Source organism: Dreissena polymorpha, chromosome 9 (assembly GCF_020536995.1).
Source record: "Dreissena polymorpha isolate Duluth1 chromosome 9, UMN_Dpol_1.0, whole genome shotgun sequence".
Taxonomy (NCBI): domain Eukaryota; kingdom Metazoa; phylum Mollusca; class Bivalvia; order Myida; family Dreissenidae; genus Dreissena; species Dreissena polymorpha.
Genome location: NC_068363.1, coordinates 58709075 through 58733868, shown reverse-complemented (window position 1 = coordinate 58733868; position 24794 = coordinate 58709075). Strand labels below are relative to the sequence as shown.

The 24794-nt window shown below is 35.1% G+C and overlaps 1 protein-coding gene and 2 long non-coding RNA genes across 4 annotated transcripts; 1 reads left to right on the top strand and 2 right to left on the bottom strand.

Moving 5' to 3' along the window:
- Window positions 1–257: 257 nt before the first annotated feature.
- LOC127844433 (uncharacterized) lies at window positions 258–4630 on the bottom strand. Its single transcript, XR_008032730.1, has 3 exons — window positions 4500–4630; window positions 1832–1975; window positions 258–1395 (listed from the first exon to the last, which is right to left on the bottom strand). It is a non-coding gene; the product is annotated as an uncharacterized LOC127844433 (long non-coding RNA).
- A 4292-nt stretch (window positions 4631–8922) lies between these two features.
- LOC127844437 (uncharacterized) lies at window positions 8923–12383 on the bottom strand. Its single transcript, XR_008032734.1, has 2 exons — window positions 12211–12383; window positions 8923–11919 (listed from the first exon to the last, which is right to left on the bottom strand). It is a non-coding gene; the product is annotated as an uncharacterized LOC127844437 (long non-coding RNA).
- Window positions 12384–17564: 5181 nt separating this feature from the next.
- On the top strand, window positions 17565–21674 carry LOC127844422 (uncharacterized). 2 transcript variants are annotated; one of them, XM_052374633.1, is made up of 2 exons: window positions 17565–18730; window positions 20518–21674. In XM_052374633.1, the coding sequence occupies exon 1, from the start codon at window positions 17565–17567 to the stop codon at window positions 18726–18728; it is 1164 nt and encodes a 387-aa protein (XP_052230593.1). In that variant the 3' UTR covers window positions 18729–18730; window positions 20518–21674. The 2 variants fall into 2 exon arrangements, with proteins under 2 accessions (XP_052230593.1, XP_052230592.1); XM_052374632.1 differs by having other exon boundaries at window positions 20514–21674.
- The last annotated feature ends 3120 nt before the right edge of the window (window positions 21675–24794 follow it).

Here is a 24794-nt window from a genome sequence, read left to right as displayed (position 1 = left end):
CAAGCAACTTTCGAAATTGTTATTGAAAATTTTAACAATTAAAGGAACACTCACAAATCTAGGGGTAACACCCTTAACATTAAAATTCGCAATTTTACAAAAATTAATTACGTGTGTAACTTCCAATAAAATTATATCTATCCATGTGCTGCCGTGGTAAATGTTACCTATATTTGCCTAAAGTAACTTTCCTTTAAAAGGTCACATGGGCAGATCAATTCAAAAGGTCCATGCGGTCAATAAACTATGAAGTATGATGATGACGAGGGTTTTATTTTATCTTTGGTTTAATACACTGTTTCGTAACAATAACAGTACAGAACGTTCCAATTAGTTTTGGCGAAAATGTCTTCAGTTGCTGTTTCTTTAGAGAACGTTTAACCCATTTATGCCTATTTGACTCTCCCATCCTTCTAAATTGGATCAATTTATTTCCAAAATTAGGGATGTCTAGTATACTTATTTATATATTTAGAATATTTCTTACATAAATTCCCTTAAGCAAACAGCGCAGACCCTGATGAGACACCGCATCATACGGCGTCTCACCTGGGTCTACGCTGTTTGCCAAAGCCTTTTTCATAGACGCTAGGCATAAATGGGTTAAGGGCAGACAAGGTCAAACTCATCGAAAGTTGGTTGAAAATATTGGCATTAGCGAAACTACACTATAGTATTAGAGTTTTTATAAAAATGACGTTTGTTTGTTCACAACATACATTGAGCGATGTTGTTTACTGTACATAAAATGCCAACAGATACACATTTAAGACTATACATCAGAAGTTGAAATAGAAACAACACGGACCATTACTTGACTCATTTAAAAATGCCAACAATTTAAACAAGTATGTATACTTGCCTTAAGTTTCACAACACATAATATATGAACACAGATATCATATATACACATATATATTAATATATAAACATATTCAATTTTTAATACAATTTATACTATAAATCATATTGCAAACTTTCTGATCATCTTCAGCAAATTATTATTTCGTGTTTTTTTTTTTCGAAATTCTAGTATATTGTAAAATAATTATTTGTGAACTATATTCTAACATGTTGTCAAAAAATATGTATTATGTATTTTGTGAACTTTAAAACATAAAAAATACCTGTTCTGTTCAATACTTTAATATGAGATATTTAAAGCAAATGTATGAAATATATGTCTCCAAACATCATTACACCATATGAGCATCTAAAGTGATCGAAGAAACAGGTAGATAGGAATCACACCTATGGCGAAGCTTGCGGCGACTCTAGGTCCGCTGTTGCAGAGGTCAGTGTTGCAGGAACAGACGTTTACATCCATACCACTTACCGATACAGAGTGGCATTCACTGGAACCATAGTAGTTTGATTCGCATTTCCGTACGACATCTGCAATATGTATTTTAAACTATACCGTTTAAGAGCTACAACGAAAACCAAATAATGTTATTTCGCATGACCGTAATATATCTAAAGAGAAACATCCTTTTCAAAACAGTTTTCTGTGTTTTCATTTTGTTTCATTTTAAGGACAGTGGAATAAACATTCGCAATTATAACTTAACTGAAAATTGTAATATTTTTAATTCGGATCTAGTCAAGAGACTCTGTACAGCATTCAAATTGATATTTAGGCATCTGAAACAAGTTACAGTAAATACAGGTCAGTAGAAGTGATGTAACTGCCACGCCTAAAGGTGTTAAATTGCACCATTTCCATTGCGACGTTCAGGCATGAAAGCAAACGTTTGCATGCGATTGAAATGTTGTTTTATATGCAAATGAAATATTGGTGACATGCGATTGAAACGTTGGAGATACTTACACTGAACAGAACCAATCTTCCCTTTGCTTTTCGAGCAATAGTCGCAATTACTTTCGAGCGTGATTCCAACGGGACTAAACTCGTCGGCACAGTTGCTGTCTGTTGTACTTACACAGGAGTAGCATCGTATCGCTCCACAAAATCCTGAATTAAAATAATATAAATACTGTCAACGAATACTATCATCCGATGTGATACATTTAATTGTATTTCAACCATGGTTGCCCAGAAAAATGATGTCATTTTGTTTATTTTCTTGGCGCATTCTGATGTCAGCAATTTCTTTATTTTTACTTTCATAATGATGGCAGTTCACTGCAAAAAATGATTGGATAACTATGATATCATAGAAGAGTCGAACACAGGTATTAGAAATTGCTCGGTACGAAAACCGAACCCTCTCGGCCAGGCCCGTGGGTCACTTTCTGGAAGTAATGCAAAATAAACATATCTGTATTCAACACTAACTTAGTATTCTCTTTGTAACATGACTTTGTATTGTTGATCGGTGGAAAACCTTAATGAAAATGAAATTTTAGTATGTGTAATGCAAAATGCTTAGGTTGCACCTTCTCTACTGATACATATCCGCATATATAATGCATCACCCAATTAATAGGATACCACATAATGTTGATCTTACGACAGAACAGAACATTTGGACATCTAATAATAATCAAAACGTCTAGCAAGAAAGAAAATTAACTCCCTTTTCACGCGTTCTTCATAACTTTAACGATACACGCTCGTTATGAGATATTCGTACGATTAAGGAATTTATTAATGTTATCATTAGTGAAATTACATGTCTGCATGTAAGATACATACGAACACACTTTTAGTGAAATTCTAATTCCATTTATTGAGCGAAGACCATTGTTCTACATTTATATAGATCGAACATTCAAATCACAGTAAAATGTCTCATTGCACGCTTGATATTTTAAAAGTTGCATGAAAGTTCAGGTCAATAAAAAAATTAGCCATGGCCCGGGGAATCGCTCTTTTTTTTTTATACAGCATCGGCTCAACCATCAAAGGGTTAAACCCCCATAAAATATTTTTGCTGCCAAGACATTTGAAAGTATTTTAAATGCCTCATGTTGTTTATACGCATCAACGACACATGTTTGAAATTCTTTATAGTAATTTCAGCCTCAACATAAACACCGACTGTCTCTTTGTCAAAAACATATTACTATCGTATGTCGTGAATGACAGCTGGTTCAGCAGATGCCCTATCACTCACACATTGTTTACAGCATAATATGAATTGTAAGGTTAACCAGTGGCAACCAAAGACAGTTACTTACCATAGCGATTTACAATAACTGAAAAATGAACTAGGGTTTATAAAAATAGGTTTGCTAAAATAAGGAATATGAGAAATTGTATTTTCCTAAACTTGTCGACAGTGTTTCCCACCAGCATATTATACATTAATTACTTAGCATGGATCGATTTTCTAAAAACTTGCATCATTCGTTATAAGTTGTATAAAAATGGTATAGCACTCAGATATTATTTGTGAAATGTGGAATATGTTTAGATGACAAACAACGCGCTGTGTGGACTATTTTAAACGCCTTAGAGCAAACACGATATATTTTATCCCTCATAAGATATTATTTATATATCAGCAATGAAATCGGGGCATTGCTTCTATAAGAGCATGTAATCTAAGTAGGATGTACACATGGCTCATTCTTTTCGTTCGCCATTTAAGCCATTTGAAATTTTGCAAATTGGCTCAAAATTTAAGAAGTCAACTGTCTGACTGGCTTTCTATTGTTTTCCCTTTTTTATTAAAAGCATCAGCAATTTAAACGGTAAGCAAAAACCGGTCATCACTAGAAAATGCAACCTCGCGTGATCTTATTATTAATAAGTTGCAAAAGAACGTACACGCATGTACACAAACGATGAATTTATTTCGATCAGAACGGCATTGGGCATTTTTACAAGCAAGATCGACATTTTTTAAAACAAAACGTATTGCTGAAAGCAACTGATGAAATCAAAGTGTATAAAAAAGCAAGTGAAACATTGTCCAACTTAAAATACTTTAATCAAAATAAATTTTGGACCTACATAAACAAGTATAAACTCAATAAAAAAAAATGTCGTTTGCATCCTCAACGGTTCTCTTATTATGATATAACATTTGCGGATATTAAGGACACAAATATGTATTATCGTCATAATGACATATAAACCTGAAACAAAACTATAAATCGCATTTTTATACGTGCTTAGCCGCATTTTTGCACCTTTAACTGATAATGTAAAAAATAAATCTTTAATTGCACATGCTTGTTTAAAACAAATTAGCGCTATTTAATTTACTTACATTTCCATTAATGTGAAGCTCATAAAAACTGCGTTGTTTTTCTTTCATATGCCGCAATAACTTTTATAATATCCGTTCAATAATTGTGAAAAAACTTGTATTTGTCAAAATGCGTCGTTAAATTGGTCAAAATTTCAAAATCATTAGTACCCATCTATAGCTTGAACGAAAGCATTATATATTTAAAACAACTCTTATAGAATTGTTATATTGCTGTTGACTAAGCTCTAATAACAATTTATAATAATAAATATCAATATAACTTGATTGCCTAGCAAAACGTTCACTTATGTATACAAATAAAGTACGAAATAATACCGGCACAGCACACGAGGAATACAATAGCCGCACACAACTGCATATTAATTTTATTGACGAGAAGTTTTTTAACGTTCAGCTGTTACTAAGTCCTGACGGGTAATGAAAGAACTGTCGGAGCAAAGGTTTTGTGCGCATTTAAGTTGCGCAGGATTGCTAGTTTTGATACCCGGTGGATAACAGGTTGCATGATCACGTGACTTTGTGGTGCATACGGCAATGTTTAATACTTCGAAGTCAGACTACAGTTTTTTGCCCTATTTGCGCATTGGCCCAAATTTCCTTAATCTAAGTTGTATAGCCTAAAACAAATTGTTTTTAACTCCAGCAGCTGAAATGAAAGTATAAATGGACAATATTCTATTAATTTCACTTGTTTTCAGTAATTCGAAACTAAGTGACCTGGATTGAAGTCAACATTCTGCACATGCTCAGTGAGAATTAAACACATGTACTTTCTGCTTGAAGCACCCGCCATTTGACCGATTTCAACAGTGGGTTTAAATAAGTTAGCAGTGCAAAAAGTTTAATTGTAATAAAGGGTTATGTTAGGCTCAGTTTGAAAGCATTTGCTGTGATAGTGCAAAGCATGTTGTCGACTGTGTGCGTAATCCCAACCGGAAAGATAAATGTGATTGCCGGGTTTATCTTAAAATGGGTTTTTTACGGCCAAGTTCCGAGACCCCCGAAAAGGTCTATTTTACCCCAGATATCAATTTAAAGAGCATTTTCTGCATTATTTTGTGCGTCATTTTCAAGCTGTTGATGAGCTGCACTGAATATTGTCTGAATCTATTTTCTGGTTCTGACTGGAGGCCTTGTTTTGAGGGTTTTTTGCAGACCAGTGGTTGTCGGCCTGGGGATTTTCAAGACAAACTGTAGACTGCCTCCTCCAGAATTAATTTATGTAATAAGCCTGTAATCTTGTCCGAAAATTCGATTCTTACAGCATTTATGTATATTATTATTATTGTTTACATCGTGTTCTCAGCCTGTCAAATTGTTGACACCATTTTCAGACGTATTCAATGATTTATTCTTAAATCCAAAGACCTATACGTCTTTGTTAAATCCTAAGATATCGGCATAAAATGCAAGCAAAGATGTCTTTTATGCACTATAGACTTTTGCAAAATGTATTTCAATAACTTGAGGTATTTGCAACAAATCAAAGTTCTTACCGATGTGTTTACATTCTGTGCAGCACGTGTGTGATACCCGTTGATCCTGCACTCGGGTAAGTGTTTTATGTAATACAACTACATTGTTAAGCGACCTTGTCATTTTGGAACATTAAGCTCTTGTTTTTAATAACTTCCTTATGGTTGTTTACGATTTCGTATTTTACATTTGATTAGATACTCCACTCATACTTGTTTTTTTTTCCAGATACAAAGTGTTTGTAGATTTTTTAATCCCGTGGGATTTTGACGGGAGCCCCCGCCAAACTCCCATTTCCATTAAACTTCCGTGGGGGGTTTGGTGGGTCTTCCGTGGGAGGTTTGACGGGGGACCCCGTCAAACTTCCATTTTCAATGAACCCCAATGGATTTTTGACTGGGGCTCCCCGCCCATTTACAAAGAACACCCGTGGGAGTTTGATGGGGGAGATCAGACTTCAATAAACATTTAATACCCATTGCAAAATATTCCATTGTATAAAGACACCCAACTTAATTAAATAATTTATGTTTTCTTTTTAAGGTGTCAAAATCAATTTATAATGATTGAATTTTCTTAAATCAGTACCAAAATTTATGTTAAATAAAATGTCTTTTTGGTAAGAGATTAGACCGACATATCGATATTTCTGTAAAGATGAGTTTAAAACGTTCAATACTTTTGAAAGACTCACTGTATAAAGTGACTTGTCTCGAAAATAAATTACATTTACCTTTTGATAATCCAAACATTGCTTTTATCCATTACTGTGATGATAAATACAATTCAGAAAGACAATAACATTGGAAACATACTTATTGTCATTCAGACTTGTATTTCTTTTGTTGTTTATTCCCGTGTAACAGTTTTGGAAGTTTTTTGCTCTAAACTTTGCTTGGAACCATGTTCCGTGCAATGTCGTACCTTAGTGAACAGGTTACATTCCACAAGTTTTTACACAAAATTCCTGAATAGGGCAGTGTGTTAGGTTCATTGTTTTGTAACTGTAGTTGTTTGTTTTTTATCTTTAACAACACCGTGCACTGGTGGCGTTATAATCAGAGAAATGAGGGAGTTTTCTTGAAACATACTGTACTGGCTACAGAACATTACAACATAATCAATACAAGCAGTTTCAATTATGGGACACAACACCACTTCTCCAATAGAATCGATTATGTTGAAATACATTTGAGTTATATTTGCAGTTTCAGTTATTTACTGGGGTGGGGTTTCTGATGAGGATATGATATATCAGACGTTAGTGCCTGTGCTGTTTTTTTTCTCTAAACGAACAGACATTAAATTACCTCAAGGACTTTGATCACTTTTCATTATTGTGTATAAAATACAAAATACCACACAAAACTGAAACATATTTGATATAACCTTATCAGCAGCATGATTTCCTTTCTAAATGTAAGAAAAACTTAATTTCAATCATGAACTTGTAATTTCAAGAAAACATGAAACCAAGAAAAAAGGTGAAACCAAAAAATGCGTAGAATTGTGAAATATGAAAGCCAGAGTTCTCGAGTTACTATTGTTGTGCGCTGCACTTTTATACACCACAACCTATCTTTGTTCGAAGTTTGATGTCATTAGGCCTTAATGTAATTGCGTTATGACCCGGACAATAAAAAAGCGAGATAAATATAGTAATTCATGGGCTATAGCCATAATTCTTGTACACTAAACTTCTCATCAATGAGATCTATCCATATATAAAGTTTCATGTGAATAGGTGTTAAAGTTAAAGAGTTATAGTCCGGACAAAGACTGGAAGCTGCCTGACCCCCGGCATGACATAGGTAATCCCTTAATATGCCCTTTATTAGACGGACGTATATAAAAAGACATATGGAAAGAATGAAAAAAAAACAGCAGTAATTAGTTTTATCAGAGACAAATAACAGAGATAGGCAGCTCGCCAAATAACGGCAAACTCTCGCATGTCGAGTGGTTTTTGCGAGACAAGTCTAAGCGCGCAACTGTTTGTTGGTTGCAACGGTAGTTAACATGCTTATCAACATTTCTAAAACACGCTTTTGCATTCCAGTTTTTTTTATACAAAACAAATATACTGTCATGTATTATTAAAATGAGAATGCATGCAGTATTATCACTCAATTGTAATGTGTCAATTAAAACAAGAGATTGCCAAGCAATATGGTCCCCTACCGGTGAAACTCCATCATTGTCAATTTTTATTTTTTATTTGTTGCCATAGCAACCACAATTCTTCAGGTAGGAACAAAATGAAATGACGTGCATAATCTCCCTATTGCCATCTATCCATGTTTAAAGTTTCATGAAAAAATATGAAGAACTTTTAAAGATATCGCATGATCCAGAAAAGTGTGACGGACTGACAGACTGACGGACAGAGCGCAAACCAAAAGTCCCCTCCGGTTTCACTGGTAGGGGACAAGTAATCACATGCCGCATTGTTTTATTAAGCGATTTTATCCGGCTCCAGTTTGAAAAAAAATATTTCTGGTATATAAAGATGGACTTTGTAATAAGATAAAGGAGCGATCAGAATCTTACAACAAACAACTAATAATAGGTTGTTTTAATTAGATTTTTGTTTTTTCATTTTTATTGCAGTGTTTAAATTTGATTAATCTGAATGCCATTTACCTGTAGTATAATTTGAATAAAGCTCTGATTTTTTTTTCTTATGGAGAGAATCTATTCTCGGTCTGTATATGATCTGTATATAATTAGCTGTATATGGTCTTTGTTCTCTTTAATTGCTGCTAAATTCAATGCACAATTTTACCAATTATAAATAACATTACCATCTAGAAATCTTCAGACCCGTATACTGTGCCATTCTCCGATATTTAGCATATCGAACAAGTTATTTAGTCTCTTTTCTGTGTTTCTTCAACATGTCTTAGACGGTTTTTGTGTCATGGGATGACGAGGATTCAAATCTGGATTTACTTCTAGGTATACGGAATATGATGAACATTGTGTTAGTAAATTTGTTTAGGACATTAATCGGTCATTTGTGTATGAGTGCCCAGAATGCAATAAGTTAATGAAAAGAACATATGGATTCCATATATTGTTAAAAAGCATAATCTAAAATTGAAAAGTATGTCCCCTTATGTACATACCGCGTTAATGATAAACTAAACGAAATGTGTCCCGGCTTCTACAGAGCAACCTATGCAACCATTTATGTGATACAGTCTCTTAATAAACCTCTGTAGTAACAATTTTAGTCTGTGCATAAAAGAATGCATGAACACAGTTTTTACAGTTTAATGATATTTCATCAAAACTTCATAATTCATGAACAAATATCAGTACACCTGGCATAAAAAAATTAAGCAATTTATCAAACATTACACATATTAAGCAAGTTGTTGATATTACAAATAACATATTGGAAGAAAACAGCTAATATTCTGCAGTTATGCAGGCAACAAACATGTAAGCATAAGAGCCATTATCGTATGAGGCAGGGTATTACCTGTAATGTTGCTGAAGAAAAATCATAGTCACATGTGACTGAGAGTGTTAACATGTTTTTACCATAGCCATGTTAGGAAAAAGCTTTTCCCCCCTGGTGGCCATGTTTTTAAACCATGATATCATTGTGACACATTGTTTGACCAAGTTTCATGAAGACCGGACAATAAATGTGGCCTCTAGAGTGTTAAAAAGGTTTTTCGATAGCTATATATAGACTTATATGAAAAAATGCCCCGCCCCCTGGTGCCCATGTTTTTGAACCAACAGGAACCATTTTTGAACTTGCCCAAGATATCATTGGGACAAATCATCTGACCAAGTTTCATGATGATGGACAATAAACTGGAACAATTGTTTAACTTGTCCAAGATATCATTGGGAAAATTGTTCTGACCAAATTTCATGATGTTTGGACAATTAATGTGGCCTCTAGATTGTTTACAAGGCAAATGTTAACGCCGCACAACACACATCGCATGACGGACCATTAGCACATTGTGCTCAAGTGAGCTAAAGGGCAAAAAGATAATCACTAAAAATTTGTTTCCCACAAAAAATGGTCCTGTGCAACTTCCTGACCATGAACATACACAGTAGTGTGTCCTGCTTCATTAAAACATACTTTCATACTTAAATATGTCTTGCCATTGCTTTGATCTGAATGTAAACAGAGAATGTCACGGTCCCAAGCGTGCATATTGACAATACACTGTAACTCCAATATAACGCGGATGACGGGGTCCAAGCCACGCAACAGCGTTATAAACGGACAGCGTAATAAGTTTTGAGCTTATTTATTTAAGGGGCTATAAAAACAGGTAAAGTATAGCCTATAATGTAGGTCATGTGTATCGTCATGCTGTGTTGTCATCTGCAAATACATGCATATAAACCGAATCGAACGATAACAGTATACATACCGCTTTTCTAATGTGCACATTTATCCGATAATCCAATATAATTACATCACTTACGAAAAAATAATGTTTAACATTTATGACAAGAAATATGTTTACGAACTTCGTAAACAAATTCGTATGCCTACGCCATTTTTCAGAAAAATTAGTACAGTGCATTATGGGACACAGCTTTCATTGGACGAGCGAATTTAAATTTAGATTGAATGCAATACGATACATGTACAAAGAAATGTTTTATTGCGTCATAAGCAGCATGTAAAAAACGTGCTTTCCGTGGACTTTCTGATAACGGGCAAAAATTTAAGTGCATCTCTGTTAACTATTACACTGCGTTAGCATGTAAATAAATCGTCAGGATTTTTTTATTTATTTTTCGTATACGTACTGAAACATTAAACACACACAAAGATATTTTTATTTATCAAGCATGTGTAGCATATAATAAACGATAACACACTTACACAGCCATAGTTTATACAATAAAATACAATACACGATAAATACAAAACATAAACAGGTAATCGTTTTAAATAACTTTAATTTGATAATTATTCCGCTTGCACTTGCCTTATTGAAATTAGCGCACCGAACCGCTCTGATAGGGAATACATGTAATAAACACCGACTCGCGAGTTTTCACGCCTTTATTGACATTACACAACAGATTAACACCAATAAGCTGTCGAGTGTCGTTTAACCTCTTATTGATTAAAATAAGTTAAACGGATGGATAAAGCAATCAAGCTGTGATCGCCGGCTTCTTTGAATTTATGAAAAAACATGAAGTTGCATAACATGGATTTGAATCAGTATGGAAGGTTGGAGAAAAAACGGGATCCAAGGACCCCCCGCGTTATATTGGACACAGCGTTATAACGGACCGCACTATATTGGAGTTACAGTGCTTTGGATCACTTCGTTCAGTATGTAACACTCAACCCTGATAGGCACAGTGATCTCAACTTGACAGTCTCCTACGTCAGCTGAGTCTGGTTCTGTTGTTGACGATGACGAACCACACTGAATTGCTTTGTCTTTATACAATGCAGTGTTGAGAGATGTATCATCCGCAGTTCTCAGTTATGGATTCATCCTCATCGAGCAGGAAACCATCGTCAAGCGCTGTTGGGGATGATTCATCATGTCAAGATGGCTTGTGCTTCTTCTGCACCCCATAACTTAGTCACTCCCTCCTGGACATGGCCAAACTGAAAATACAAATGAGCATATCAGATGAACACCAATTCATATGATATGTATTATATGCTATTCTAAACTTAGATAAAAAATATAAAGGCCTCTTGGAATTTATAAAGAAGGCATATAAGTATGCAATTTATAATGTTTCATAGGTGAATTATTTTTCTTTCTATCAGCATTTTAACCTGACAACATTCAGGCTGTTCAGTTGACTTGTTACTGCATATTGTAACATGACTATTGCCAAGCAATATATGTCCCAAACTGGCTCCACCATTGTCAGAAATTCCGCCATTGTCAGAATTTTTTTTTTGCTGTTGCTATATGAATCAGAAGTTTTGACCTAGGAACAAAATGTAATGACTTGCATAAAGTCCATATAGCCATCTATCCATGTTTCAAGTTTCATGAAAAAACAAGATGTGCTTGAGAAACACAATGTCCCCTATATATGACCTTGACCTTGTGAAGGATGACCTTGACCTTGTGAAGGATGACCTTGACCTTTCACCACTCAAAATGTGCAGCTCCATGAGATACACATGCATGCCAAATATCAAGTTGCTATCTTCAATATTGCAAAAGTATTCATAAAATAAGCGATTTGGGCCACATATATTTGACCTCTGACCTTGAAGGATGACCTTGACCTTTCACCACTCAAAATGTGCAGCTCCATGAGATACACATGCATGCCAAATATCAAGTTGCTATCTTCAATATCGCAAAAGTATTCATAAAATAATCGATTTGGGCCGCATATATTTGACCTCTGACCTTGAAGGATGACCTTGACCTTTCAGCACTAAAAATGTGCAGTTCTATGAGATACACATGCATGCCAAATATCAAGTTGCTATCTTCAATATTGCAAAAGTATTCATAAAATGAGCGATTTTGGCCACATAATTTGACCTCTGACCTTGAAGGATGACCTTGACCTTTCACCACTCAAAATGTGCAGCTTCATGAGATACACATGCATGCCAAATATGAAGTTGCTATCTTCAATATAGCAAAAGTTATTGCAAAATGTTAAAGTAGGCGCAAACAGACAGACAGACCAACAGACAGGGCAAAAACAATATGTCCCCCACTACTATAGTGGGGGACATAAAAATATGAAGAACTTTTAAAGTTATCGCAGGATCCAGAAAAGTGTGACTGACTGACAGACAGACGGAGGGAAAACCGGTAGGGGACAATAATGGCAATTTCTCTATAAGATATAACAGACTACTGCAGTTGACGTCCCCAAAAGCCAATTACCTTTAAAATAGGGATTTATGTGTGTTACATGAAATTATGTTACATTGTAACTTAAAAACACTTCCATAATACAAAATTCATTATTTTCCGTAAAGCCTCCGGCTTTCGCATGTATTGACCTTATCGCGATGACGTCACAAAAGGGGCAGTCCCTTAGCGACGGTGAAAACAATGCCCTAGATACGGTCGATTTACTACGCTGATTGAGCACCTCTGCTAATATTTCGTCAATTGCATTCCTATTGGGAAGTCGATAGGTAATTAAATGTCCTGTAATTGGTGTTTAAAATGTCTTTTGACTATTATGAAGGGTTAGATTGCACTTCGAAAGCCCGATATGATCAGAAAATAAAACTAATTGGACTTAATGAATGTCCGTACAAATTGCAAGCTGGATGTTGGAAAAATGACCCGACCAAGTGGCCGATGATCGAGTACGGCGACATTCATGATTAACTTTCTCACTGAGACACCGGGTAAATTCATTTATACTGTAATAATGGGAGTATCCTTGTAGATGTTGATGTAATGAGTATTGTCGTTCTTTTCAGGGTTCATTCATCTTCGAACATTATAATTATATTTCTACTATGTCAATTTATCATGCTAATGTGAAGCTGTAAAATACGTAGGGACATCTGGTACATGATCTACTGAAAGCCTTAGTTGTGTTCATTGTAATGAGCACGAGTGACAAATATTAAAATTAACACACATATATCTGTATAAATATTTGTTTTTCAATATAAAGAAGTGAAACTCCAGCTGCTGGAGCAGTATTGAATTTTCATTAAAAACAATTAGTTGGTCCTTTATTTAAGGCAAGTGACCGATTGCCAAAACAGTACAAAACAGCACAATACAGCACAATACAAACCAACATAAACACAAAATATGAATAAAGCTGGGGTCACCGCCTTGGAACGGTCAATCCAAAGCATTGGGGGTTTAAACCTGGTTATAGAGCGCTCAACCTCACACTTGGCCCAGCAATATTCATAATACATTTAAGTGTAAATAAATTTAACGTCATAGCATTGTAACTCAAACATTATTTACACCCGTTGCTGTCAAACGTAATTTCTTTTTTATGATGTCGATCGTTTATTGTCGTAACATTAAATCTTTATACGGAATGACGTCTTTTTAATTAACTGATACACGCTAAATACGTTACTTGTTTTTTTACGTAAATTTTAGAATTATTAAATACTTTAATAAATTAATCGGGCTAGTATCTTTACGGTGTACATTTCTGATAATCTAAATAGGACATGACTTTATATTTGACCATATGTCACATATCTAATTTAAGCAACTGTTAAGTACATCGGCGTTTATTATTCATCCAAATGACTGCTTAATACTACCAGAAAGAGGAGACATGGTGGCATCTATCGTGTTAAATGACACTGTCTGGACCAACCAGTGTGGTTTATGACACCTTTTTGTCAGTTAAGTTTGGACAATATTTGATCAAAACGAGATAATCGGATTATGCAAAACAAAGGGGCAATTAAACACCAGAATACAAAAGCTTACACGATTTTAAGACTGATGCAAACAATCAAATGAAAAATATTGCATTTAATTTAATTAAATGTTTATTTAAGGTGTCAACGTGTTTTATAAAGCAACTGTATATTCAATTATTTTGGCTTAAATGACTGCTCAGTATGACAAGAGATGACATAGAGGTATCATAAATTGTGTTTAATGACCACATGTGGTTTATGCAGAGCCCCAAGTATAGGTCCCCAGCTGGCTTTATGACACCGTGTTTTCTTTGTCTGGACAGTATCCGATCATAACGAGATAATCGGTTTGTGATGAAGGAAAGGGCATTCAAATACCTAACATGCGGAAACAAAAAGTGTCGAAATTGGTGTGAATTAAATAAAAACAATAACATTTATCATGAGAATTTATTTAATACGTAACAAGGTAATAAGGTAACAAATATAGAGGTTCAAATCAGCTACTATATGTTGCATATATTAAAAATTTATTGGTTGTTTTCATCCTTATTTGTGTTCGTTCATTAAATTAAATTTATTATGAAATAATTTCTATTTCTGGGTATTTTTATTCTAAAAAATGGTCGCATGATGTGCCTTAACTTAAGAAAATTGCGAGCAGTGTTAAATATTTCAATGCAAATAAAATATCGACAGCGCTTTTGTTTTCACCGTCGTCAAGGGGCATGTTACTCTAACTGACGCAAGTGCCCGGATGTTGCGATAAGGTCAATACTGAGCATATCGTCGCGACGATACAAGGTGATCCGCATTTTAAACCACGTGCTGAAAAAGTCACGTGAGCAGTCCATCCAACCGGAAGACAACCCGTTTTTACCATTCTTCGTTTTAGCGTGGTGCGAGGTGGTCGCTTCGGAAGGTATTTGTGAAATTTTGTGTATTTCCATATTAACTGTTACGATTTGTGATTTTATTTTCTACTGTCCTAGTACTATATTTTATCCCTAGTTGTCTTCAATATTAACTATGAGTGACGAACTTTCTATTTGTAATTCGTCCGAAGTTGACGAGTTTTCGGGCTTTGATTCGGATGAATGTGGGTTACAAACAACTAAGTCAGTGTCTAAACCGACTGTTAAGTCGGTTGTGATTCCAAAAAAGGCAGTGGTCGGTACGAAGGGTACTGACAAAAGCAAACAATTAAAAAAGAAACAAAACAAGGGCTGTTTGTAAAACATGCATGCCCCCCATATGGGCTCTCCGTTGTAGTGACAGCCATTGTGTGAATATGTTTTTGTCACTGTTTGTCAATGACCTGTGAAATGTATCCAATTAATAGTGCAAAAACCAATCAGGACCTATACTAATCAATTATATCCATTATATGATTGAGTCTTTGATTTTTTGGATTCCTTTCACACATTTTGACTTATTTGACAATATGTGAAACGTGCACACAATTTGTAATGTTTTATTTATTAATGGTAATGAAACATGTTATTTATAGCAGTTAACTCCCCTAGTCAATGACCACCATAGATAGCAATGCAATCTGATTAAAAATAGCCAAGGCTAGTGTTGTGTATTGGGCAAATGTATACAAGTGCAACTTGACCACATGACCAGTATCATGTGTTTACCACACACAGAAGTCAGTTATGTAATAGACCATTAATTCCACTCCCAACTTTGGCCACTTGCCAAGATACTGACCAGTATCAGATGGGGTTGTGAAACTGTGTAAACAGTGAACACCAGTCCATGTAATACTGGCCTACCACTTGTACTAGTTGATTTAAAGTTAATACAGTAATGCATGTACAAATGAGACACTAAGCTCAAAAGTTAATTATATGTGCCTCTGAAAACTAACCAGAGGAGTGGGTTGAAATTTACAATCTTTGCTTGGCATTTGAGGAAATCTGAACTCTCAGGGTTTGGATAGAACATCCCCAAATTAACTTTTCTTTACACTGTTGGTATTTTTGTTCAATACACAAATATTAACCTAACTTTACAAATCCTGTACAGTAAAGGAAACTAAATCTAAGTTGATATTTTAATATGCTTGATCCTATTTATGTATTAACATTGTTTTATACATACAAACTGTGTTGCTGTTTTTCAATTAACAAGCAGATTAAAAATTAATTATATTTTTATGTATAATTTGAATTGACAAAATTAAATGCAAGTTGCGTAGCAAGAATTACATGTTTGATTTATTGTCAGTGAATCGTGACATTTTCTCAATGTTTCAGACCACCAGTTTGTCAAAGCTATCAACCGCTTGGATGGTCAAGCTAAATAGAATTGACCCAGCAAATCACAACTGTCCTGTTGCCATATAATATTACATATCATATTACATTGGTTTTTTAAATGTTGAATTCTCACGTCATTTCCATAAACATAGTATTTACTGGCACAGAAACAAAGGCTTATACATCATTATGAATGAACATGTGTCAAAAATTCAATTTGTAAGTCTCTTTACTGGACAGTGTGAAAACAGAATAAACTAGTGACCTGAAAATCAATAGGGGTCATCTGCGAGTCACGATCAATGTACCTATGAAGTGTCATGATCCTAGGCAAAAGCGTTCTTGAGTTATCATCCGAAAATCATTTTATTATTTCGGGTCACCGTGACCTTGACCTTTGACCTTGTGACCTCAAAATCAATAGGGGTCATCTGCGAGTCATGATCAATCTACCTATGAAGTTTCATGATCCTAGGCATATGCGTTCTTGAGTTATCATCCGAAAACCATTTTACTATTTCGGGTCACCCTGACCTTGACCTTTGACCTAGTGACCTCAAAATCAATAGGTGTCATCTGCGAGTCTTGATCAATCTACCCATGAAGTTTCATGATCCTAGGCGTATGCATTCTTGAGTTATCATCCGGAAACCATTTTACTATTTCGGGTCACCGTGACCTTGACCTTTGACCTAGTGACCTCAAAATCAAAAGGGGTCATCTGCGAGTCATGATCAATCTACCCATGAAGTTTCATGATCCTAGGCGTATGCATTCTTGAGTTATCATCCGGAAACCATTTTACTATTTCGGGTCACCGTGACCTTGACCTTTGACCTAGTGACCTCAAAATCAATAGGGGTCATCTGCAAGTCATGATTAATCTACCCATGAAGTTTCATGATCCTAGGCGTATGCATTCTTGAGTTATCATCCGGAAACCATTTTACTATTTCGGGTCACCGTGACCTTGACCTTTGACCTAGTGACCTCAAAATCAATAGGGGTCATCAACAAGTCATGATCAATCTACCCATGAAGTTTCATGATCCTAGGCGTATGCGTTCTTGAGTTATCATCCGGAAACCAATTTACTATTTCGGGTCACCGTGACCTTGACCTTTGACCTAGTGACCTCAAAATCAATAGGGGTCATCTGCGAGTCATGATCAATCTACCTATGAAGTTTCATGATCCTAGGCGTATGCGTTCTTGAGTTATCATCCGACAACCACCTGGTGGACGGACCGACCGACCGACCGACTGACCTACCGACCGACCGACATGGGCAAAGCAATATACCCCCTCTTCTTCGAAGGGGGGCATAATAAAACTGTTGATAACAGTAAGTCTGGCACTAAGAAAAGTTCTAAAATGAATAATAACAGTAACACCCTAGATTTTTCTACATTATTCCAAGAGGAAATTTGTAATTTGAGGAAGGTTTTAGGCCTGAATACTGTTGACGAAGTCACAGAATATGATGAAATAGCCCAGTATGGGGACAGTTTAAATTCTTTACCAAACATGCATGTGCAAGTTGATTGCAGTGACTCTGAATATGATGAAGGACTGTGTTCAGATTATAATAACAATCAAGCTGTTAATAACAATCAAGCTGTTGGCGCAGATTTTTCTGCTGTGTTGTTTGATGGGAAGAGTGATAAAACTCCCAGTGATGAAATTTGGGATTTACCAAAACTGAAAGCTCCGGAGAAAGGTTCTGCTGTTTCTCAATCATTAGCTTATTTGGTCAATACAGCATGTACTGTACAATGTGACACGGATGCTATTATTGGGAAATATAGAATTCCAGAGAATTGTTCATATCTTGGTGCTCCCTTGGTAAATAATGAGATATGGAAGGTTCTTGACAAGCGTGCAAGGTCACAGGATAGAGGAATGGTGGACATTCAAAATCTTGCAGCAGTTGGCATTGTACCAATGATAAAGTTTGCTGAGTTGCTTAAGCCCCAAATTTCTAGTAATTCAGAGGCTAGAACCCTCATCTCAGACATAATGACTATTATGGGTCAGGTTCAGTGCAATTTATCGCTCAGGCAAAGATATCTTATCAGGGCAAACATTAATAAAAGATATCCAAATTTGTGTAATTTCAACACGCCTGTGTCGTCAATGTTGTTTGGGGATGATATAGGGAAAGAAATAAAATATTGTGATAATGGCGTCTCATTAGGAAAGGATTTGAGATACGCACAGAAAGGCAGAGGTTATGTCCCAAGGCCCTTCAATGGTTCCTGTGGTAGGGGTTTTAACCGTGGTGGTTTTTCTGCTGGTTATGATTTTGGTCAGCCGATGAGGTATGCCCCTTATCCTCAAAGGAGTTCATTTAGACCTGCAGCTAGACCCTTTGGTGGCGCTGCTCAACGAGGCAGGTTGTCTGCACCCAGTGCAACAGTAACAATGGAACACCAGTCAAAAAACTAATGGTGAGTACGGTGACTGTGGGTAGATTGAAAGATAAGGCTCATATATGGAAACATTACACTCAAGATGCTTGGATATTGCAAGCCATTTTTGGTTATAAAATTGAGTTTCTTATGCAACCAGTTCAGAATGTTATTCCTAAGGAAATTCCGTTCAGTGAAGATCAATTTCAAATAGTTAGAGATGAAGTAAACACATTGATTAAAAAAGGGACTATAGTACCTTCAGATGATGAGGAAAATCAGTTTATTTCTAATATCTTTATTGTGCCTAAAGCAAATGGGAAATTTAGACCAGTAATAAACTTGAAATATTTAAATCAGTTTATTATATATGAGCATTTTAAGCAAGAAACATTTAAGACCGTTTTGGATATTATTCAAAGAAATGACTTTTTCACAAGTATTGATTTGCAGGATGCATATTTTTCTGTTCCCATTCATGAGGATGATCAGAAATTTATGAAGTTTAGGTTTAACGGCGAACAGTACCAATTTGTGTGCTTGCCATTCGGCTTATCCCCAGCACCTAAGTTGTTTACAAAAATATTGCGTCCCATTTACGCATGGTTTAGATTTAGAGGAATCAGGTGTTCGTATTACATAGATGATTCCATAAATATGCATCAGGAAAGAGAGGTTTGTTTAAATAATTCCAATGATATATTAACTACTCTTAAGTCTCTTGGATTTACTATTAACTTCGAAAAGTCTCTGCTTGTTCCAGCTCAGAGAATTTTATTCTTTGGGTTTGTTATTGACTCAAGTTTATTCATGGTGTTTTTTTTAACAGATGAGAAAATTCAGAGAATTATTAACGATTCTGAATCTTTACTGCAGCAAACACATGTTACAGTTCGTAAAGTGGCATCTTTCATTGGTCGCATTGTAAATGCGTTCTTTGCTGTGTTGGAAGCACCTTTACACTATAGAAATTTGGAAAGAGACAAGTTGAAAGGGCTGGGACTTAATAATTGTTTTGATAATGTTTTGGAGTTGAGTACAGACAGTAAGCATGAATTAAGATGGTGGGTTGAAAATGCTGTTAAAAAGAATGGTCAGAAAATTCGACAAACAGATATTTCTTTTCATTTAGCTACCGATGCATCTTTAGGTGGATGGGGTTATTATGTTAATTAAAATGGTAGTCATGCAAATGGAAGGTGGACTGGAAGTGAAAGGGAAAATTCTATAAATTATTTGGAATTATTGGCTATTTTCTATTCTTTACAATCCCTATTTAATGAACACAAAGATATTCATATACAAATTCAAACAGATAATGTGTCGTCTGCATCTTATATCTCAGAAATGGGTGGAATGAATTCCTTGTCTATGGATTGTTTGGCGAGTCAGATCTGGCAGTGGTGTTTACAAAGAGATATATTTATTTCTGCCATTCATATTCCGGGTAAAACAAATATTCAAGCAGATTATTATTCAAGAAATTTTTCAGATTCAACAGAGTGGATGCTGAAGGCTGATATTTTTGCTAGAATCTGTAAACATTATTTTCAGCCTGATATAGATCTGTTTGCTTCTAGATTGAATAAGCAATTGGATACCTTTGTTTCATGGTTTCCAGAGCCTGGAGCTTTTTGCTGTGATGCTTTCTCTATGTCATGGAATGGATTAAAGCCATATATATTTCCACCGTTCAATCTGATTAGTAAAGTTGTAAACAAGATTATTTCAGATGATGTGGATCAAGCAATTTTGTTTTGTCCTGACTGGAAAAGTCAGTCCTGGTATCCTCTGGTACTATCTAATATTATCTCATTGCCAGTCAGGCTACCGAGGCACCGGGATTTATTGGGTCTGCCCCACAACAACATGCTTCATCCACTCAGCCGGTCATTGAAGATGGTCGTGGTCACCTTATCAGGACGTCGTTGGCGTGTGGAGGAGTTTCGCAAGGAGCTGCGGACGTTATCTTGTCAGCCTGGAGGGCAGGAACCAGAAAACAGTATAGCTTGGCATGGAACAAGTGGTATCTATGGTGTAGTTCAAGGGCATGCAATCCCTTTCAAACAACTGAAAGTGTAGTTGTTTCTTATTTGTTTGATTTGCATAAGGATAAGAAATCCTATTCTGTTTTGAATACCCACAAGTCTATGTTGTTACAAACTTTGCCATTTTTTTGGTAACAATTGGTGTTTTAAGATCTTTCTCATTCCAAAATTTATGAAAGGTATTTTTAATATTTGTCCAGCATTACCTAGGTATCAGTGTACTTGGGATGTGGATGTTGTTCTAAATTTTTTGACAAAATTGTATCCTTTAGAGAAATTGTCAATTAAAATGTTGACTTATAAGGTCACTGCTTTAATAGCTCTGGCTTGCGCTCCTAGGGTGCAAACTTTAGTTGCTTTGAATTTGGATTATATGAAAGTTATGAACAATAAAGTGTATTTTGTTTTCCCTAGTCATCTTAAAACTACAGGGAAACAAAATAGTTTTCAAATAGTTCTGGAACATTTTCCGGATGAGAGCTTGTGTGTTATGCATACTGTGTTGTTTTATGTGAAGTTTATGAAGTCACTGCGACAGTCAAATAATTTATTAGTTTCTTACGTAACTTTCAAGCCAGTAACCACTAGTACAGTAGCTAGATGGTAAAAGGATGTTTTACAGTTATCTGGTATAGACACTGGAGTGTTCAAGGCCCATTCATTTAGATCTGCTTCCACTTCTGCAGCTTACAATAAAGGATGTTCTTTAGCTACTATTCTGAGAACTGCAGATTGGAAGTCCGACAAGAATTTTTATAAATTTTATTATAGAACAGTAGTGGATAAAAATATGTCATTTAATAACGCTATTTTTCATAGTAAGTAATAGTATAACCAGGTAAACGGTTTGTTGTTTGAAGTGTAATAATATATGCATGGGCATACTTAAAGTAGAATTGTAGTGATTTTTAGTCACATGTATGTACGTGGTGATGATTGTTACAGGTTACTACGTTTATATGTTTGATTCTGTCAGTATTATCGGATAAAAGTATTCTGATATTATCGTTTTATGTTATGTTTTGTTGCTATATTTAAAGATGCTCAGTATACATGCGAAAGCTGGACGCTTTACGGAAAATAATGATCCATCATCCGAGCTTTAGTGAAGGATGATGGGCATTATTTGAGTAAAGCCGGAGGCTAAGCATGTATACTCCCACCCTTGGCAATGATATTTAGTGTAAGCAAGAAGGGACGAGCTGTATATTGTAGTGTACGGATTTATTATATAATAATGATTCTGTTTCCCGGCCCATTTATTTCTATTTTATTTAGCAACAAAACCTTTTTTAAAGAATGGTAAAAACGGGTTGTCTTCCGGTTGGATGGACTGCTCACGTGACGTTTTCAGCGCGTGGTTTAAAATGCGGATTACCTTGTATCGTCGCGACGATATGCTCAGTATACATGCTTAGCCTCCGGCTTTACTCCAATAATGCCCATCATCCTTCACTAAAGCTTGGATGATGGATCATTTTCTTGTAATAGAATGAGCTTCATTTTTATAAATTCATTGTCATATTTCAGCAAATGAACACCGAAAGACAATAAACAACCAATCCACCATTTACACCACACAATACCTGGTAATAAGACAAAATTTTGTCTTATTTCCAGGTATTGTGTGGTATTATATATTACCTGAGCTAAGACACCTTATTAAATTTCCTTCCTATATTATAAATTGATCAACAACACGCCGGGTATGCGAATACTTCGTTGACGGATGGCACTTCACTAACAGAGAACAACAAAAGCCACGCGCGAGAGGTGAGTTCTTCAGCTTTTTTTATTTATGTTCTGTTTATTTGGTTTTTAGACACAGAACATTGTTTGGGTGATTAATGGTATAGCACTTCGTATTGTGAAGAAAGAAATTCGCGGAAAAACAGTGAATTATTTAAAAAAAAAAACGATCAAATTCCATCGATAATCAGCATGAATTGAATGATCAGTACATATTTTAACAAATAAACATACTTGGAAATAAATCAAGAACGTGCTTACTATTCCAAATAAAAGATCAATATATCCAGTAATGTTACAACATGTTACATTTTAGTTTACTAATGTATTTGAGAAAATTCAAATGTTTTAAGAGTCGCATGCACATTTTTCATCTGCACTTCGTTTACCGATCATCTAAAAAAACAATGGCACTTCGTTTCCCGACATCTAGACACTTTTTTCCAGATATAACACACTCGTTTTTTTGTGAATCAAAAATGCAGAATTTGCTGTGGAATACTGTTAAAGTAAGCAGGCAATAAATAAAAATGTATGTACTTAGTACGCAAATAAAAAACGAATTACCGAAGCATGTTCTTATCCCTTTGAAATATGATTATGATTTGGTATAAATGTGAAAGAAACATATTAAACAAATTGGATATGTCTAATGAGTAAAATCTATATGACCATATATTTTAAATTAGTACGTTCTAAACGGTTGATCTAAAGCATTTATCTTTATGTCCAAATGAAGGTACTAAGGCTATTTACTTATATATTAGATAGCATGTCATGAAATATCACTCTGCTTAAACTGCCTCTCAGAGATTAATATTAGCAGCGATGCAGGTCCGAAATAATATTGGAACTTTTTGGCTCAATGCCAGTAAACAAAAATTAATTACACGACAGTGCTGTAAAAAGTTATGCATATCCGTTTTTGTTTTTAATATAATCAGCGACGACACTTTCGGCCTTAATTGGATTTTAGTCAAGAAGAGTCTTCCTCTAAAAGAAAAGTACAATAACGGCGCAAAGTGTCGTCCCTGATAAGCCTGTGTGTATTGCACAGGCTAATCTGGAACGATACTTTACGCCTATGCATTAAACCCCCTTTTTACAGAACGAGGCTTATATATATGTATGTATAAACATGTATGTGTGTGTGTGTTTGTTTGTGTGTGTTATGTTCACATTTATTTAATAATAAATATTATCTTATTTGAAAATTGCAATTATAATAAACATAGTATAAATTATTAGTAATGTGATTTTTGAAAAATATATTTTCAAAATGTTTCGTATGAATAGCCATAATATAAATAAATGCATTTAAGGTAGAAGATAAAACTCAGTTATTAGAGTGCCTGCTTTGTTGAAAGTCTCCGTAATCTGAAGTGCCCTTTATCGGTAAACAAAGTGCCTGCAACTTTATGTATGCCACCTATTACAACATGCACTATCTTTGTTTATATCTCATTGAATACTATCAACATTTCAGTATTTGAAGCACAGTGATTACTCTACATGCTGGAATAGCAAACAATTTCTTGCAATAATTCTAAGTAGTTTTATTTTGTTAAAATCTTTACTGTTCATCCAGTTTATGCTGTTTTCCGATCGAATTTTCTATTTTTTGGGCAAAACTGTACCATTCTTCCGTGAAATTGTGTATTCCCAATACAAAAGGATACACCATTTATCAACTCGACCATGTGTCTTTTCTTAAAAACTAATCTTTAGGATATAACTTTAAATAAAACAGAGGCACTTACCTCTGGCGCGTGGCGTTTGTTGTTCTCTGTTAGTGAAGTGCCATCCGTCAACGAAGTATTCACATACCCGGCGTGAACAAGCACCTGTTTCAAATTAAATTCTTAGATTTAATATTCCTTGATTAATGCATTAAAATTAAATTATTAATTAAATTCTTATATTAATTATTAAATGACTATTGCATCAAAACTAAATTTATAAATTAAATCATATATTAAATGTTCAATTTTTTTAAAACTTCCTTAACTTATAAAACTGAAGCACTTTTTTAACAAGAGCACCGCCTTGCGGGTGCAGACCGCTCATCTATTTTCTTTTTAAAGGTGAAGGGAATTTCATTTTCAATCACATTAAGGAGGGAGGGGTGGAGTGAAGAGGGGTGTATAGTGTGGGTGTGTGGACATTTATTATATTATCTTCCAAGAATGTGGAAAAAAAATGCAAAAAAAAATCGGGGGGGGGGGAAGGGGGGGGGGGGTTGGTGGGGGATTCTTGGGTGCGATGGTTGGACGGTATTTCAAACATAGAATAATAAAAATAAATAT

What these genes read in the sequence shown, in the direction of transcription:
- LOC127844422 (XM_052374633.1), top strand. Translation starts at nt 17,565, where the DNA reads ATGGGCAAAGCAATATACCCCCTCTTCTTCGAAGGGGGGCATAATAAA.